Here is a 17,171-nt window from a genome sequence, read left to right as displayed (position 1 = left end):
GGCGAAAATGTTGCCTAGCTCCAGCCTAAAAACAACCGGCTTCTGGTGTTCAAAAATTTGCCATCGTATCTGAAAAAAACACATACAGGTCATTTAGTTTCCAGGCTTTTTTTCTGCTCAGTATGAGCACCATGCAAGTTAATAAAAAAAGGAAACTTTTTTTTGTTCCCGTTTAGTTTTTTTTTCCTCTTGTGCCAATAATTTATCAAATAGAGGGATTGCATTTAACTATCAATAAACAATAGGTTTTACTTTAATACATTTCAGAGTCTGCAGTCTTCGAGTTCTTCTGCCAGAGTAATTTTTGGCACAATCACCTGTGCTAATAGAACAATGTACACAACCTGATTGAATAAATAACAGGAGCTATTATGAGCATAAATAGCGTAGTCAGAGGCTGCTTGCTGATGCAGATCCATTCAGCAATTTTTTTTTTTTTTTTTTTTAGCTGCGGGCTCGTATCTCGGCGAATGGGACGATCAAAGGAGCCCCTGACAAAAGCGACGGCGAGACATCTTGATGAGATGACAAGCATCTCACCGACGCCGGCTGTGCACTCAGCACTAATGTCGGCTGACGAACTCAGTCACTCTCTTGACATTGGGAGGCTCATTAAAAGCCAGTCCGCCCATCATGAGCACATCATGTTTTTGTTTTTTTGGGTGTATTCATTCAGTTCAACTGATGAATGTTGAAATCTTGACATTGAAACTAGATGTGAAATGTTTTTTTTGTTGTTTTTTTTTTCTGAGAAAAGTTGCAATCTTGTTATGTTTTAGCATACCAACTGTTAGCATGTTAGCATATGCTCGACTCTCATCGGAAATAGCTTTGGGAGTGAGTCACATATGTGAAAGTCATAAGTAAGTCTCAAGTTTCAAGCGAGTCGAGTCATCATTTGGGTTAAGCAACTTGTTCATCAAGTCATACAGTCCTGCTCAGTCACAACGTATTCGCACGCTAGCTGTACTTGTGTTAGCTAGCTAAACTAATACATTCACAATCACATCATGTTTTAATGGTTCGAAGACCATTCTCTTTATTGTCAATTACTTGACTCAATTGAACACCTAAACGACATGACGTTAAATTCATGTTTGACCAGCTATGCTAGCTGTGAGCTAAGATGCCACCAGATGGCGCCAAATGGCCCGAGCACAAAAACAGTGAATAGTTGAGTTTTTCAGCTTACAATGGAACCAAAAAGCTTACAACCAAAAAAAAAAAAAAAAAAAAAATTCGATACATTCTATGGATAAGTGTCATCTCACTTGCATTCATGCGCTATTTTTCACCAAGTGCATTCTCTAGCTGTTGGATATAATTTGATTAATGTGAAACTAAAGTGCCTGAAATACTTTCCCAATTACATGCATGCCTTGATTACAATTATTAAGGCGTAGTTTTAGTCACAGTAGATTCTTGTGACTGGATTGCAAGCATTACACTCACCCTTTCTCACAATTTGAAGTGCTCCCGTGTAAAATATGAGCCCGGAGGGGCAAACGAGAGCCCGTTGCCATTTTACGGCTTTACCCGCCATCACTCAGTAGCGCTGTTTGTGTGTGTGTGTGTGTGTGTGTGTATTTATTTATTTATTTATTTATTTTTACAAGGCAATCGCATCTTCCTCCGCCATACAGGCTCCTTACCTTTAATGGACTCTATGCGCTCATACCCGCCAGCCGCCGCCAAATTGTCCCGGGCAGCCTGAGCGCCGGGCGTCCATTCGGTCCAATCAAACGTAATTCAGAGCGTGCGTTAACGCTCTCCGCCTGCTGTTTTCCGTCCTCTAACAGCCACCTCACGCGCACCAGACGCCGCAATCTGCTCCTCATCGTTTTCAGCGTCCCATCGACGCATGGCTGGCGAAGTCGAGATTTTTTGCATATGCCGTTTGGATTTTTTTTTTTTTTTTTGTCTGGTGCCAAATAGTGTAAATCATACTTGTTTTTGTTTTGCTGTGTGTAGCACCTCATTATTTAATAACGTTGTATTATGTAACGTAATACATTTTCGCCGTATGAAAAGGAGGCCACTTATTGTCAGTAAAACTCATTTAGTTCAGCTTTCAAGCTCATTTTCTGATATATTGAATATAATTATTCAGTTACAGATCCCCTGCCATGAATAGTGGTTAAAAAAAAAACAAAAAAGGTAATTGACACCCCCCTCAAAATGTGCTAGTCTTGTTCCCAGTTGTTAGCTTTTTTTTGCTGGTGGATATGCCCACGGTGAGTGTGCCTTTCAAGAGCGTGGCAAATGATGACACCTTGTCAGTCATGCTGTCCGTCTCTACTCAATTGCTTTTCCTCGGGCGTGGTGGTTTCCTTGCAAGTGTAATTAAAGGCGCAAGATGTAGCCAGAGATGGATCATTTTTTAATCACAGATCATTTTACTCGTGTACGTCTGTCAGGTCTTGCTGACAACAACTTTGCACAAAATACTGTTGAAGACACTAAGTGGTTTTTTTTTTTTAAATTAGTAAAACGCCCCCTTTAATAGTTTGAACCATTCATAAACCACAAACTCTGATCCCTAAATAGTCAAACGTAATTTCAAGCTCATTTTAATACATTTTGCTTAAAAATGACTGAATGAAAATTTGAGCACCGGAAATACGTTTATTTGTACTTCCACATGGTGAAGATTCTCCACCACTTCCTTATAACCCAGGCTAAACTTGGCTCCTCCCCAACATACAAAGCATGTCTCGCAGTCGAGATGCATCACTTCAACATGCAGGACTTCTTCGACACCAATTACTATTTTGACAAAGTTTTGGCAGCGTCTTTGTGGCATTTTCGGAAAGGGGGAAAAAAAATAATTCTGTTTTCTTTTGACTTTTGATTCTCGAGTCACTGACATGATTTGTCTGGGATATTTCTTTTTATGATGGATGGCTTCCCTGATGCAAGTTGACATTTTTAAAAATGGATATCTTTTGTTGTTTTTATTACACAACACCTGTTGTGACCTTTTTTTTTCTTTTTACCTTGCAGCATTTTATTACATTTTCTTCATAACTGATGCAACGTCAGCACTTTTTTTTTTATTTTTTTTTTTTTACAAAATTCTGTAAACTTCATGACGTGTTGCGTTCCAGGATTTGAATGAATACATCATGAGGTGAAAATGGGCAACGTCGACACATAATATATTGTCGTTCCATAAAAAGAGCCTTTCGTTCAGGTAATTGGCTGGCGTGTCTGTTGCACAAAAAAGTTTTCAGTATTCAACTCCAGCACCGAGGAGATGTCGACTAATTAATAAACAACATTGTTATTTGCATGCCATTACACCAAATAACTGTCTGGTCAACTGAGGCGTCCTCCTCACTGCGGCGGCGTCAACGGCGCGAGCAAGTCAGGTTGTGCTTAATCATGGCTGTTTATTGGGATGGGGACAAAACAATGCACCCCTTCAATGGATTGTTATTCCACAAGTGTGCTGATTGTTTTGTCAAATATCCTCTTGTGGTCTGCAGGTTGGATCAGATTCCACTTGCCTTTCTGATTGCTTTCTGAGTTGATCAGGGAAGAGGAAAAAATATCACTGCTGAACACTACCCCACACCACAGAATGATTGCTCAGATAATCTTTTCAAGACATCTTTGGATCGGGCCTTTGCTGACTGATCACAAGAGAGGGACAAAGCTCAAATTTTGTGCTCAGCAAGCTTCATTGTCTATCGTTCAGTCGAACATCAATCTGGAAAAAAAAAAAAAAAACAATCACGGTGTGTTGACCACACACAAGACTTATCTGAAATGCTGAACACATTTAACACTCACGATTTGAATGTAAGTGCTGTAAAGTTTTCCAAACAGCTCACAGATATGAAAAATCACTCTTAATAATCCCCAAGGATAATCTTTCAGAGACATTAGACGAAGAATCACAAGGGAGGGAAAATGTTTGAATTTGTCTCGATTGTTGGTGTACCCCGCTTCATACATCCCACACCACAAAATAATCACTCGGGATAATCTTTGAGACATCTGAGAATTAGGCCTTCTAAGACCTTGATCATAAGGGTAGAAAAATCCTCAAATTTGGCCCGATTTTCATAATGGGTGTACCCCGCTTTTCACACCACACACCACAGGATAATCACTCAGGATCATCTTTTGGGGGTCATCCTATGAATCAGACCTTTACCTCCCTTTCATCACAAAGTTGTAAAAATCCTCAAATTTAGCCTGATTATCGGTAAGTGTGTACCTCGCTTTATACACCACAGGATCATCACTCAGGATAATCTTTGAGACGTCTGGGAATTAGGCCTTTGCTGACATTAATGATAAGGGAGGGAAATTGTTCAAATTCAACCCGATTGTTGGCATGTGTGTAGCCTCCTTAACGCAACCCTCACCAAAGGATAATTGCTCAGGATCATCTTTCAGAAACATCCGACAATCTAACCCTTTTCTGATTTTTAGAACAAGGGAAGAAAAATTCCCAAATTTTCACCTGTACCTCACTTATCTAATTCCAAAAATGACTTTTTGGTGTTTCTGATTGGCTAAAGTGTGATAATATGTTGTTGTCCTAACACCACCTGAAAAGCTTGAGTGCTTGAAAGTTTGTTTTCTATGTTTACTTTATTAAAAAAAATAAAAAATAAAAAAAAAAAAGTAGCACTCACACTGTGGCCCGTGTTGCATTATCTTAAGTTTATGGTGTTTGAAATCAGATTTCGCACCCTGCTGCGAAAACACACACACACACACGCACGCAAACACTTCTCCTTGTCATTCAAGCTGCAAAGTATCAGCCCCGTTTTTTTTTTCACAAGTGCGGATATTAAACCTCACCTATCAGTCTTGGCCGTCCGTCTTTCATCTCCAACATATATTTACAGCCGCTATCTTGTGCGTCCCGCCGCCGCATGTACACCTGCTGAAATATGAATGTGTTCGCCGGAGTGTTGTTTTGGAATGCTGCCTCCACCCTTTCAATCCCGAGCCCTTCATTCCTCATCACGGGCTTTGTTTGTGGTCCGAGGAGGAAGCCGAGCAGCTATTCACAGGCTCGGGCAGCCATCCATACTCTTCGTGCCAGCGGTGTGTGTGTGTGTGTTTATTTTGTGTGTGTGTGTGGTGAGAAGTAATGAAGTGCAAATATTTTGTCACTGTAAAGCAGCGGCTCCTCGATTGATCGGCCACCGATCGCGATCGGCGGATTTCCGTGGCAAAGGACGTGATCGGCATACGTCGATCAATGCCCTCCGTTGCCGACGACGAAAAAAACGATCGCCCACAGCTCGTACTTTGCATTCTGCAGCCAACTAGGCATCAGCCCGTGTGCAATGTAGCGTCCCCTTCCCCTTTCCTTAATACTGCACGCTACACAAACCAGTCACTGAGTCATAATGTATACGTTTTTTTTTTTTTAATGTGCTGTTTCTATATAGAAGAGGGATGGTCATTTGGATGGAATGTTTTGATTTTAATCTGATTCATCAATTGATCGAATAAAGAATTGGCAGATTAATTGATTTTTGAAAATCATCTTTGGTGAAAAGCTTGAAAATGTGCACCTAATCCAGGTGATCGGTATTGGCCAATCTCAGGGATGATTGTTATTACGATTGGCAATATAACACTGATCGGAACTGCCCTACTGTAAATAAAATTTTCAGGTATCCGTACTTAACTTGAGTACAGTGGACCCCCGCTATTCGCGTGGAAAGGAACCGGGCCGGCACGCGAATAGCAAAAAATTTCCATATACATAATTGACGCCCATTGAAATGCACTTAAAAAAATATGTATAATTTTATTTTTACAAAAAAAATATGACCCAAAAATGTGGTAAACCTCCAGTATGCATTTTCCATTAAAATGCCGTTTTGTACGCCCCCCCAAAAATACCCAAAAATATTTTTTAAATGTCAGTAGGCTAATTTATATAAAAATAATAGACGTAATAACTGGCAAAAATAGAAAGAAAATTTACTTTATTTCAGACCTCAATGACTTTCTCTATCATCTCATCAGTGTAGGGAGCAACGGCTCAGCTTTATTTCAATTTGAAAATAACAAAACGCGTTAAGAATAGTGTGATGCCAAACAGTTGAACTGGCGTCTACGTTATAAAGCCAAGAAAACAACTGCTTATTTGCTGTCTTATTGCCCCCTCCTGATGAGTCGAGATGATTTTTTTCAAATTTTCGTATCTGCTCTAAGTACATTGAGCACTTTTGCCGTCTCTGGTGTGTGTGTGTGTGTGTGTGTGTGTGTGTGTGTGTGTGTGTGTGTCTGGAATGAAGCAAAGCTGCGGTCAGCGTCTTGAAGTGATCCCCAGCTTGATGCACACCTGAGGCCTGCCTTTGCCCTCCGCGTCCACTCGCCACATCTTAAGGCTAAGCCTCCACTTCATACCTTTAATAAGCTCTCAAAGTGCAGGTGCTGCGGGGTTGCTTTGTGTGGCGGTGTTCGGGAACCTATTTGTGTGTGCGCGTGCATCGGGTTGAAGCTTCACGCGCCCGCGCCTAAATAAGGAATGAGCTTAGTAACCGTGAGCTGCTCCCTCGTGTCGTGATCCGCCGCACCCGTGTCGGGCTGCTTGCTCCATGTAGCCCGGAGATCCTCGTGGGTTTACCGTGCTCACACTGGGAGGGGGGGGCGGGGCTTGTGTATGAGACTTTCTTAACCTCCCGAGGTTGTAACGGTCCGCCAAAAATCAGGGTTGGTGCATAGCTTGGTTTTAAGGTCACGGTTTGGTTAAAAAAAAAAAAAAAAAAATGCAAGTCATGCAGGTGCTCTTCCTTTGTATAAACTGGAACAGGAGTTTTTTTTGGAAATGAATCGTAAAGAAATTGCAAACCGCTCTGAGTAATATCTTTAATGAATTGAATTGATAAAACTGTGTTCACAGTACAATTAAAACGTAAGGTCCTTTCTCTTTTCTTTTTAGGAAAAAGCAGTTTGTGTTCTTTTCAGGGTTAGGGTTGGTCAGTTTGACCCGCAATATAATAGGAGGGTTCAATAATCGGCTGATGAATCGGTTATCGGACGTTTTGTTCGGCCAAATATGTATTCTGTAAATTGATTTTTTTTTTTTTTGGAAATGAACATTTTGACATAGCCAACACATAAAATGTCTTAATTGTGCGCGTGTGCGTGTTTGTTAAGCTGCTGCCTCCCTCATGCCGAGGACCTTGCCTGAAGTCCAGCTCATCAGAATAACGGCTTGCATCCAAGGCTGCTAATTTGCGTGAGAAAAGGGCGTTGCGCTTGATTTTACACCGGAATAATGCTGACGTTCCCCCTCACTTGCTTATCTTGCATTCTTCCTTTGGAGCCTTTGCGCTTGCGGATGAAACTTTTACCTGAGAACGGCAAAAAAAAAAAAAAAAAAAAGAAATGAGGGCTAGCGTGCATACAGATGCTCAGAGGTCAGGGACATTTAACACTCTTAGACAGCGTCTACCAGCTTGCTTGGATGCTAACTTTTTGCCACAGTTTGGAGTAAACTATTCACATTTGTTTTTTTTTTGTTGTTGTACAATTTTCACATACAGTAAATTAGCCTTTATGCCAAGTTGAATTTCGAGAATGGATGGATGTGTTGTCCTGAGGTGTTTTCTTATGCTATGGTAGGGCTGGGCGATTATGGAACAAATCACGATTGATCTTGAAATCACATACACGGTTGTTCATCGATTTTCAAAACTTAATATGTATTAAACGACGTCGGTCGCCTTTTCATGACGTAGTCGGATAAGGCGTGACCAGACTGCAGTTCGGATTACACCCACATACGAAAAAAAGGCCTGAGCCAGATTTTAAAATAATCAGAATTGTACTGTTCACATTGCCATGAAAAAAAATCTGGATTAATTTGCAGTATGAAAATAAACAAAAAATAAAAATTGCTAGATTGGCAAAAAAAAAAGTGAAGAAAAATCTTCACAGAAGAAAATCAAAAGCCAAAAGAATATTTATTCTATATTAGTTTTGAAAAAAAAGAAACAAAAAAAGGGTAAATGTATTCTAAATAACTTTTTGTTACAGTTACAGATCCAGCAGATAGACTGGAGCAATTGTGGCTTTAGATGTGATTTTTCCATTGATTTTTTTTTTTTTTTTTTATACCTTGCCGGAGGTCTTGCACTTTACTGTTAAGTATTGTGTCATTTTCAATATTTTTTTTTTTTTTTTTTAGTGCCATCTTCAAATATTTGATATGGTCCGGAAATCTCATCTCATCTCATCTCGCTCCATTCATTTTAACAGCTTACTGTATATATGTAGTTAAAAGGTCTAACTTTTTACACGGCAGCTGTGAGATTTGGCCATGTTTTGCGAGAATTTCATCGAGCGCCGTAAATCAGCACGTGGGGCATAAATGTTATTCCGGGATCCGGCACCTCCACCTTCATTTGATGATTGCAGCACCGGTGATGCTGGAAGCACTGGTGGTGTTCTCAGTTGAAAGACGTCCATCTTGTCTCCCGTCCCGTTCTATTCACACACCCGGCGAGGATAAATTCGTACCTTTGCATTCAATCAAGCATGTCTCGGCACACTTCAGTCACTTTTTTTTTTTTTCCCTCTTAAGAGACTCGGCGGCGGGCTGCTTTTGTTTACTCCCGGGTGGGACATTTCCATTTGAATGAATGTGTCCAATCTGCACTTTTGTGTGAATATTTCATCTTTAAAGACTCACAGGTGACATATGAGTATATGAGTAGTGTGTGTGTGTGCGCGCGTGTGTGTGTACGGTGTTTATGCAAGCGGCGCAAATCTACACAACGGGCGTTCAATCACGCCTTTTTACACGGACACTTATGGGCGAATGTGTTTGCCGACGTTTGTTGTTGTGCGTCGGCCGCATGCTAATCCCGTCAGCGAGGGGCTTCAAAAAGATGAACTTTGGACTTCTTCTATATATGAAAGATCAACCTTGCCCGGAGCGCTGATAGGATGAGATATTGTCAGTATCCCCAAAGGAAGGCGTTGTTGGCAGTGAGGGGGGGGGGGGGGGAGGACTTCCATCTGTGTGCTGCGTTCAAGGACAACAGTGTTATCCAGTTTGGAAGCGTATGAAACGAGCCAGTGTTGTCGCTGGGGTGTAGAACTGTGGACGCGATTGTCACCCTGCCAAGCCGCGTGCGATGCGGCGGATTAAGCGGGGTACACGCATAGCGATCGGGCTGAATTTCAGCATTTTCCCTCCATCTGATCGTCGGAAGGACCGATTATCCTGTGTTGTGGGAGTTTTTTTTGTTTTTTTTTTTTATACCCCACTTTTATTTGTTTGGAAAACAATCAGAGCCAACAGTTATAAATGTTAATGCTGATCAATATTTACGATGACAAATTAGTACGGCTGTGACAGGGAATTGGAATAAGTGACGATGAAGCGGAGTACACACACACACTGTGGTTGTTTTTCTTTTCATGATTTCATTTCACTTCAACCCTTTGACTGATTGGCTTTTGCTCAAGTTTGTTTTGTGAAAAAAAAGGGCGTTGGCAATTGGACCAAATATGAACATTTTCCCTCTTTGAGGCCCCATTGTGGGATGTCTCAAGATGATCCTGAGTGATTATCTTTTGGTGTGGGGTGTGTAAGTTTTTTTTTTTTGTTTTTTTTTTTACTTCGCCTACCCAAGCTGATCAAAAAACAGTCCGGGACGCCAATCCTAAATGACAAATGTCTGATATTTATAATGGCAAATCGTTATGTGTGCGCTCAACACCAAATTCGGCCAAGACGATTGACGATAAACGATTGAGCGGGGTCAACCGAAGGAAGTTATTTCCGCATTTTCCGTAAAAGGCGCGCTTACAACAAAGTGCGGAATCTTACACACATACCGACAATCGGGTCGAATTTGAGCATTTTCCTTAAATTGAAATCATTCTCAGATAGGCCCTTCATCAGCAAGCTCTGAAAAGCCTGATAATGATCCTGATGATTGGAATCAGGCGTGTTGGAGGAGGGCGACATCTAAAAACCGTCTGTATAAGGTCTCTCGAGGACCGGATTTGGGCTCCCCTGGTTTAGCATGTGAAACATTCAGTATGGGTCACTAACTCCTCATTTGAGTCATTTGACTTTGTTTGTTTTTGCGCCAGTCCTTGTGACAAACAACTGCGGCAAGTGTCGATTTGTTTGCTCCCCCCCCCCCCCCCACCCGTGCTCATAAACGGCACGGTTAATGTGATTTGATGTCATTCAGCTCGCAATGTGTCTGCTTGCTTATCTATGAATCTGTCTCTCTTCGGGCCTCCTTTCACTCTCTTCAATCCATCGCTTTGTCTTTGTCTTTGGAACCTGCTTCGTATATTCGTCCTCCCAAGTCCGCAACGGAAATTTACCACAGCAGGCTGCTACATGTGAGCGGACCTCTTTGGAAAGACACAAAAAAAATCGAAATTAGGCGAGGCAAATGTTACATGAGGGAAAATCTCATGCCTAATGACGGTTAAGACTTTGCTGATCCACTCCATTTCAGCAGCCTTGCAAGGTTCGCACCTGGCAAATGATGGCGTCTCATCAGCAACATGAATCCTCACATTTTGACGGCCCGTTTTGGTCCGCGCCGTTAAGACAAAAAAAACGTTGAAGATGTTTTCTTTCTGATTAAATCAGACGTGCTTGGTTACAAAAGTAACGTCACTTAACTGTTTGAAAATGCGCAAAATTGCATCGACGCCTTTGCAGTAGGAAGGAAAATCTTCACGGTTTTACGAGTGACTGATTCTGATTCTGCGTCACACCGCAACTGCATTTTAAAATGACACTCGAGTGAATCAACGCTCTCCAGATAATAACAGTTGTCATGTCAGATGTGTTCCAGCCATAACCTGAAATGATGTTTCGGATGGCCTCATCCAGGGAAATCCTTTTCTCCGGTTTTCCCGCATATTCCAAAATCGGGACTGTTGGCGTCTTTTGAGTCGTCCGCATGGGTGTGAATGAGAATCCGAACGATAGTTTGACAGGAAAGTAGACTCAGAGGAGCGAGATTGTACTGATGTACAGTCACGCAACACAAACTGGAATCCGATTTTGGGGGGTTATTATTGCGTGAAAAATGACATTTTCACACGTATTGCAGATTGACACTAAAAAGATACCATAGCAAGAACAGGAGGAAGACCCGTGTTCATATTTCTCTTTCCTGTCCTTCTCCGACAGAACGCGTTCCACCTGCAGATGTCGGCCCGCGTGCCCCCGTCCTCCCTGGGCGGCCTGCTTCTGGCCGTCCTGCGGGGGGGCAACGGGGACAGGGACCGGGGCGGCGCGGAGGAGGGCAGCTGGGGCGGCGCGGCCGTGCTGTGTCCCGGCTGGGAGGAGGGCAGCGACGGTCTGCTGTCCCACCTGCAGACCCACAGCGGGGCCGCCTGGCACCTGCGGGACGTGGTCAATCTCACCCACGTCTCGGCTGGCGGAGGAGGGCGGGGCGAAGCCAGCGAGGAGCGGCGGGAGGACCAGAGGGAGGATGAGGTCCTGAGGATCCTCTCCGCGCGCTTACTGCGGGCCGCCGCGCCCGTCTCCAGCGTCCTCCTGCTGGGCTCGGACCCGGAGTGTCTCTCCTCGGTGCTGCGGGCGGCGCAGCGGCTCGCCCCGTCGCTGCCGGCCCTGCAGTGGATCATGGGCTACCCGCTGTCGCCGGACTCCCTGCACACCTTGGGGGGTCCCCTCGGCCTGCTGGCGTACGGGGAAGTGGGACGCAAGCCCGTCAGCTTCTACATCCGCGATGCGCTGCAGCTGATCGGCCGAGCCGTCACCGTGGCGGCCGTGGCCAGGCCCGACTTGGCGCTGCTGCAGAACACGGTTAACTGTTACGACGGACCAACGCGACGGGAACCGCCTTCGTCGGGACGTTATCTGTCCAGGTAAATGCACGCACGCGCACACATCAGAGGACAGGGGAAAACTCATGACTAATTGTTTTATTATTGAATGAGTCCATGATTATTCATTCATCTTGAATGAATTATTTACCCGTTTTTATATCATCAATATAAATTCATTTTATTATTATTTTAAAAGAGTTATATGGGATTACCAGTGCGTGTATTTTGACCAAAACATAATCGAGCCGTGATTGGTCGTCGTGAGCGGTCGCGATGTCATTTTCAGTCGACAGAAGACAAAATGGCCGCCCCCGGAGATGGCTAAAAACGAGTGCATTTTGCTGTTTAATTTATATTCCGCAAACGCAAAATGAATCAGAATGCCGCGTTTCAACTCGTGGGCCGGCTGGAAACATTTTCTTGAAAAAAATATGTTTGGGTTGACTTGCGCTTTAATGATGTCATAAATACATGGTGAAAAATTCCCATGAAACTAAATAGCGGGAAAAATAATTAAGCTGGCTTTATAAAGAAATCTTTCAATATGAAATTAAGTTCACTTTAAAAAATAATCCTGTCATCAATATGTGAAATAATATCAAAAAGTAATGCAAATTTGATGTATATTTTTTCAAATGTATGGAAAGGAATACAATATTTGTGTGATCCATGCATAGATTGTCATCATGATTTTCTTCAAATTAAATGTTTTTTTTTATTTTACCTTTATCAAATTGAAATTGAATTAAAACATCATCAGTATGTAAAATTTTATCAAAAGGTTAGTGCAATGTGAATGCGCATGATCATCATGCAAAGTTAATTTCATTTTGTTTTTTTAAACGTAAATAAAACTGTTTTTAATTATTTTTATGACATAATTACGCATCATGTTTTATCAAAATGTAATGGTTATTTTTACACCCAAAAGGCTTGATTTCTCTAATATAATGGCTGGATGAAACTTGACTTTAAAATGTACACTAAATTATTTCTAAGGACAATAATATGAAATCTGATCAAAATGGAAGAGATTCTTGATTTAAACACAAAAAGAAAACACGTTATTTGTAGTGTATGTTATTAGTGTATGATTTTTTTGTTTGTTTACATCAACCCCCACCAAAATTATATGAAAATTATATTAGAATAGGAGTTTCATTATCTAGTTTTCAAAATGTGAAATTTCAAATTGATTTCATGAAAATTGACTTTAGAAGGTATTTAAATATTCTAATGACGCCGTCAGTTCATGTATTTTTATGGAAAGTCTCATTTTGGGGGCAATGAGTATATGAAAATGAAAAGGACTTTTATGACAAATTGTATGATATCATTATTATTCAAACATGCACCAAAATATAACATCCTATCCCACATGTCTAAAACACTCCCAAAAAAACAATGTTTTTAAATTGTTTTGCTCTAAGTGGCATACGGCGTAAATGTGTCGAGGCCTATTAGCTTTTTGAGCGACAGGTTTGGTGTGCGGCTGCTGCTGCTGGCTCCATTTCCGAACCCCGATTTTTCCACAGCGGCGTGGGCTCAATGGTAGTGTGGGACGGGTGGGTGTCAGGGAGACGCTGGGGTGTCATTGTCACTGCTTCTGCCGCTTTTCCTTCACTTCCTGCAGATGTAAAAGACAGCCTCTGACAGCTTCCAGGGGTTTCTGACGGGCTGCCGTCTTTTGACACGCACACACGCACGCATAGGCGCGGGCGCATTTTGAGCCACCTATTAAGCCATTAACATTTTCCACTTAAAGCCGAACAAAGCTGCCACCCTGTCATGTTTACACAGCTCCCGGTGCCGTTGAGCGCTGCGCGGAAACGTCGACGTGACACCGCGCGGACCAGCTCCGCCGCTCTGACAGTTGACGGGAGGGTTATTCTTAAGAAGTCACAATGGATGAAACGGCGTGCATCCCATCCACTTTTTTTTTTTTTCCTCTCGCTCTCATTCTCGGGTGGTGAGGGATGAAGGATTTGCATCAGTGGCGATGCGAACGACAGCTGAGCGCCACCATCAACAACATAATCGCTAACCGGAGAGTCCCCGTCGTCTGCAGTTAAAGTGAGCGCGGGCCGCGGCAAAACAATTTAGAGTAGGAGGCCACGGGCTAGAACGAGTCAAGAGAGTGTTGAGGGTTACACAGCAATATGAGCGGATGACTCCGTTGCCAGAGGTGGAGGAAGTAGTCGGTCAAGCTGTCGACAAAATAACGGGGAAATGACGTTTAGGAGTTGTCCTGCAAACTTTCCAGGCTACAGAAGTAGAATCAAAAGGTGGCGACGGTGGCTGTGTGAAAGGGAATACGGTGAAGTTGCAATTCACCCAAAACGCACCTACTCGCGACTACTCTATGGAAGCTAACTATTCGCCGAAGGGACTGCATTGCTTATTTCTTCATTAGGAGAGAAACTATGATTAATGATGCATCATGTTCCTTTCTATGAAGTGACCTTAAAACCGTGGTACATACTGACCCGTGGTATTTTGACGTACCATTCCAGTCCTAGGACACCAGGTATTAGCGTCGAGCCGATGCCAGCCTTTATTTCAAAATTATCAGGTACTGCCGATACTTAAAGCAAATTTGACATCAGGTCAGTCCTCGTCACCAGTGGTTGGCACTGTACTGCAGTTTAACCTCCCTTCGAATCATCATATGCGTCAGAAAAAAATCTTTGGTCGCGATCGTCTGTCATTGTGATCATTGAAAATGTATGCATCCAAAGTACGAGTGATATCGGCCCCGGTATCCGTGAGCAGTCAAAATCGGGGGAAAAAAAGTGGTATCGGACATCCCGGGCGGGGAGGAAGACAACGATAAAGCTAGAGAAGAAGGTAATTTGAAGGCAGGGGGGCGCGAGGTACGGTGGGGGCGCACTGAGTCACCGCGCCAAGAATAAATTTATAGTCTTAAAAAGTGGAAAAAGTTTGGCTGCGGTTCTATTTCAGCCGCCTGTAATAATCATAAAATACGCCGTTGCTTATTCCCAAGAGAGCATTAAAGAGAAAATACACACACGGAGGACACGGCAAGCCGGAAGGGGAGGAAGAAAAACACAAATTAAGGCACAATGAAGTTGAAGCAGCCCTGGGAAAAAAAGAAAAATGTCTTGATGGAGGGGAATCCGAAATCGTTGCCATCTCGCCGGACACGGATTCCATCCCTGCCAGAGATTAAAAGCCCCGAAAGCAAGCTCGGTCGGGCATCATCCCAGAGGGAAGTAAACTTTCCCTCCGGAGGAAGATTGAGCGATAAGAAGGCGAGACGAATGCCCGAGACTCTCTTATAGAGTCATTACTTACCAGGGCCGCTTTGTTGACATTCACTCTTGAGCGTGGCAACGGGCCGGCCAGGTGTCGTTGACAGGCAGCCATCCCTCTCCGACACTGCCGGGGACACTTATCAACATGCCCCGGCGCATGCACTCATCCATTAGAGGTGTCCTGGCACAAAAACATACTGTGGGAAAAAGGATTCAACGCTTATCCTGACACTTGAATCGCAAAAAGTGGAGAAATAAGATGTCTTTTCATTTCTTTGTCACATATGGGGCCAGTGTTGTCCGTGACTTTGCACAAAAGCAAACTGGAAAAAAAAAAGGATTCAACTCTTATCCTGACACCTGGATCTCAAAAAGTGGAGAAAAAAAAACGGTCTTTGATCAGAGACGGGAGCTCTAATTTCTTTTTCGCATATGGGACAAGAGACCAGATGTGCGACCTGGAACAAAAACACACTTGGGAGGGGGAAAAAAAGATTCTACCCGTCTCTTCACATAAATCTCCAAAAGTGGATATAAGTCTCTTTGTCATGTACGGGACAAGAGTGCTGCCTGCGTCCCGGCACAGAAGCATCCTGAAAAAAAACAGGGCTCCACACTTACCTCTACACATGAATCTCGCAAAGTGAAGAAATGGGACTTTGAAGAGATGTGAGATTTAATTTCTTTGTCGCATGCGGGACAGCAGTGTGGCCCGCCTTGATGAATCATCTGTCTTTTGCTATATGATGATTCAGCCGTGCTATTACCATGAGTGATTTCAGCATCCCGGAGCAGGGGAGCACTCGCACTTTTATTGTCAAGGCGGCTGATGAGGAAACATAAGCGGCAGGCGACGGCGATGACACCAGGTGCATTTGGAATAAGGTTTTTGCGGGAGACAGATTATATAAATTGATTATTGCACTGTTGAAGTAAATAACGACGCCGGGTGCGAGAAAGCAACCGGCGGAATTCGCAAACGGAAGAAGACTCGGAGCTGAGGTTAATGACCCGTGTGATCAATCTAATCTTTTTATTTCACAAAGCATATCTCATACTTAATGGGGAGGGGATTACATTCGACGCACGTCGAGTCCCGCGTTGAGCCCGCGATGGGGGAGTCTAAAACGAGGAAAGACGAGGTAATCTCCAGCCGGAGATCATCGCCAGTCCGCGCACGGTTCACCGCAGATATCCGACGCGGTGATCCCTGCATTCTTTAGCATTTAAACAACCCGGCGCACCGTTTCCAGTGACCCAACACCAATCAAGATGGGATCAAACATTACTCATACGTGTTCACGCCAAGACGCCGCCTGGCAGATGAAACGCTAAGACGCGAGCTAACATTGCCCACCCGGTTCAAGAGGCCATACGCAGATTCGTGTGCCCACCAGAATTGCTCATCCGAATGTATTTCCCTGTAAAGAGCCCCGTGTGCAAACCACCGGGATGAGTGAGGCGCATAGCAATGTCCTGTTGGTACGGACTATTCCAATTCGGAGAAGACCCCGCGCTGCTCCACATTAACTTTTAATTATGACTTTCCGGGAGATGCAATTCCCCCAACTGAGATGACTCGCTAAAGCTCCGCTATCAGAGCGTGGCCCACTGCAATATCCGGTTTAACCTTTTGATTGCCTCTTCCCCATTTTTCCATTCCTTCATTTGGTTAACGTCAGCCTGTTTATTCTCCTGGCAGCGCAAGTGTTTAGCACGACTGTCTCAGTTCTGTGGTTCTGGGGTTCGAATATCGGCTCCGGTCTTCCCGTGCGCAATCGCATCGTCTTTCCCAAGGTAGCCTGGCTTCCTCCCACATACCAATAAGTTGCTATTCATCACAACCGACAGGGTGGTCAAACGAGGTTCTTGCAATTGATTTTAGAAGACAGAGATGCTTTTGACGATGATGGCGGTGTCGTGGTTAGCACCTTTGCCTCATTGTTCAGAGGTTCGGGATTTTAATCTTGGCTCCTGTGTAGTGTGCGTATTCTCTCTTATCAGGTACTACGGCTTCCTCTCACATTCCCAAAACGTGCATATTAGCATCATTAAAGACTCTAAATTGCCAACCCA

At 43.5% G+C, this 17,171-nt stretch overlaps 1 protein-coding gene and 1 long non-coding RNA gene across 4 annotated transcripts in view; one reads left to right on the top strand and one right to left on the bottom strand.

The window, feature by feature from the left end:
- The window catches only part of grin3ba (glutamate receptor, ionotropic, N-methyl-D-aspartate 3Ba), a 123,816-nt gene that overhangs the window by 76,357 nt on the left and 30,288 nt on the right, over positions 1 to 17,171 (top strand). For both annotated transcript variants that reach the window (XM_086049373.1, XM_086049372.1), the window contains one exon: positions 11,159 to 11,859. In XM_086049373.1, coding sequence (XP_085905499.1) covers positions 11,177 to 11,859 — 683 coding nt within the window. In that variant the 5' untranslated portion in view covers positions 11,159 to 11,176. The remainder of the gene's footprint in view (positions 1 to 11,158; positions 11,860 to 17,171) is intronic.
- LOC147137163 (uncharacterized) lies at positions 12,599 to 15,760 on the bottom strand. Of its 2 annotated transcripts, none has more exons than XR_015089284.1 (3): positions 15,717 to 15,760; positions 15,136 to 15,276; positions 12,599 to 13,447 (listed from the first exon to the last, which is right to left on the bottom strand). It is a non-coding gene; the product is annotated as an uncharacterized LOC147137163 (long non-coding RNA). The 2 variants fall into 2 exon arrangements; XR_015089283.1 differs by having other exon boundaries at positions 15,136 to 15,292; positions 15,717 to 15,744.

The sequence above is a fragment of the Filicampus tigris genome, chromosome 13 (genome assembly GCF_054856515.1).
Source record: "Filicampus tigris isolate MCC_2025a chromosome 13, RoL_Ftig_1.0, whole genome shotgun sequence".
In the NCBI taxonomy this organism is placed as follows: Eukaryota; Metazoa; Chordata; class Actinopteri; order Syngnathiformes; family Syngnathidae; genus Filicampus; species Filicampus tigris.
Note: the sequence above shows the minus strand (reverse complement) of the source record. Positions and strands in the feature narration are given on the sequence as shown.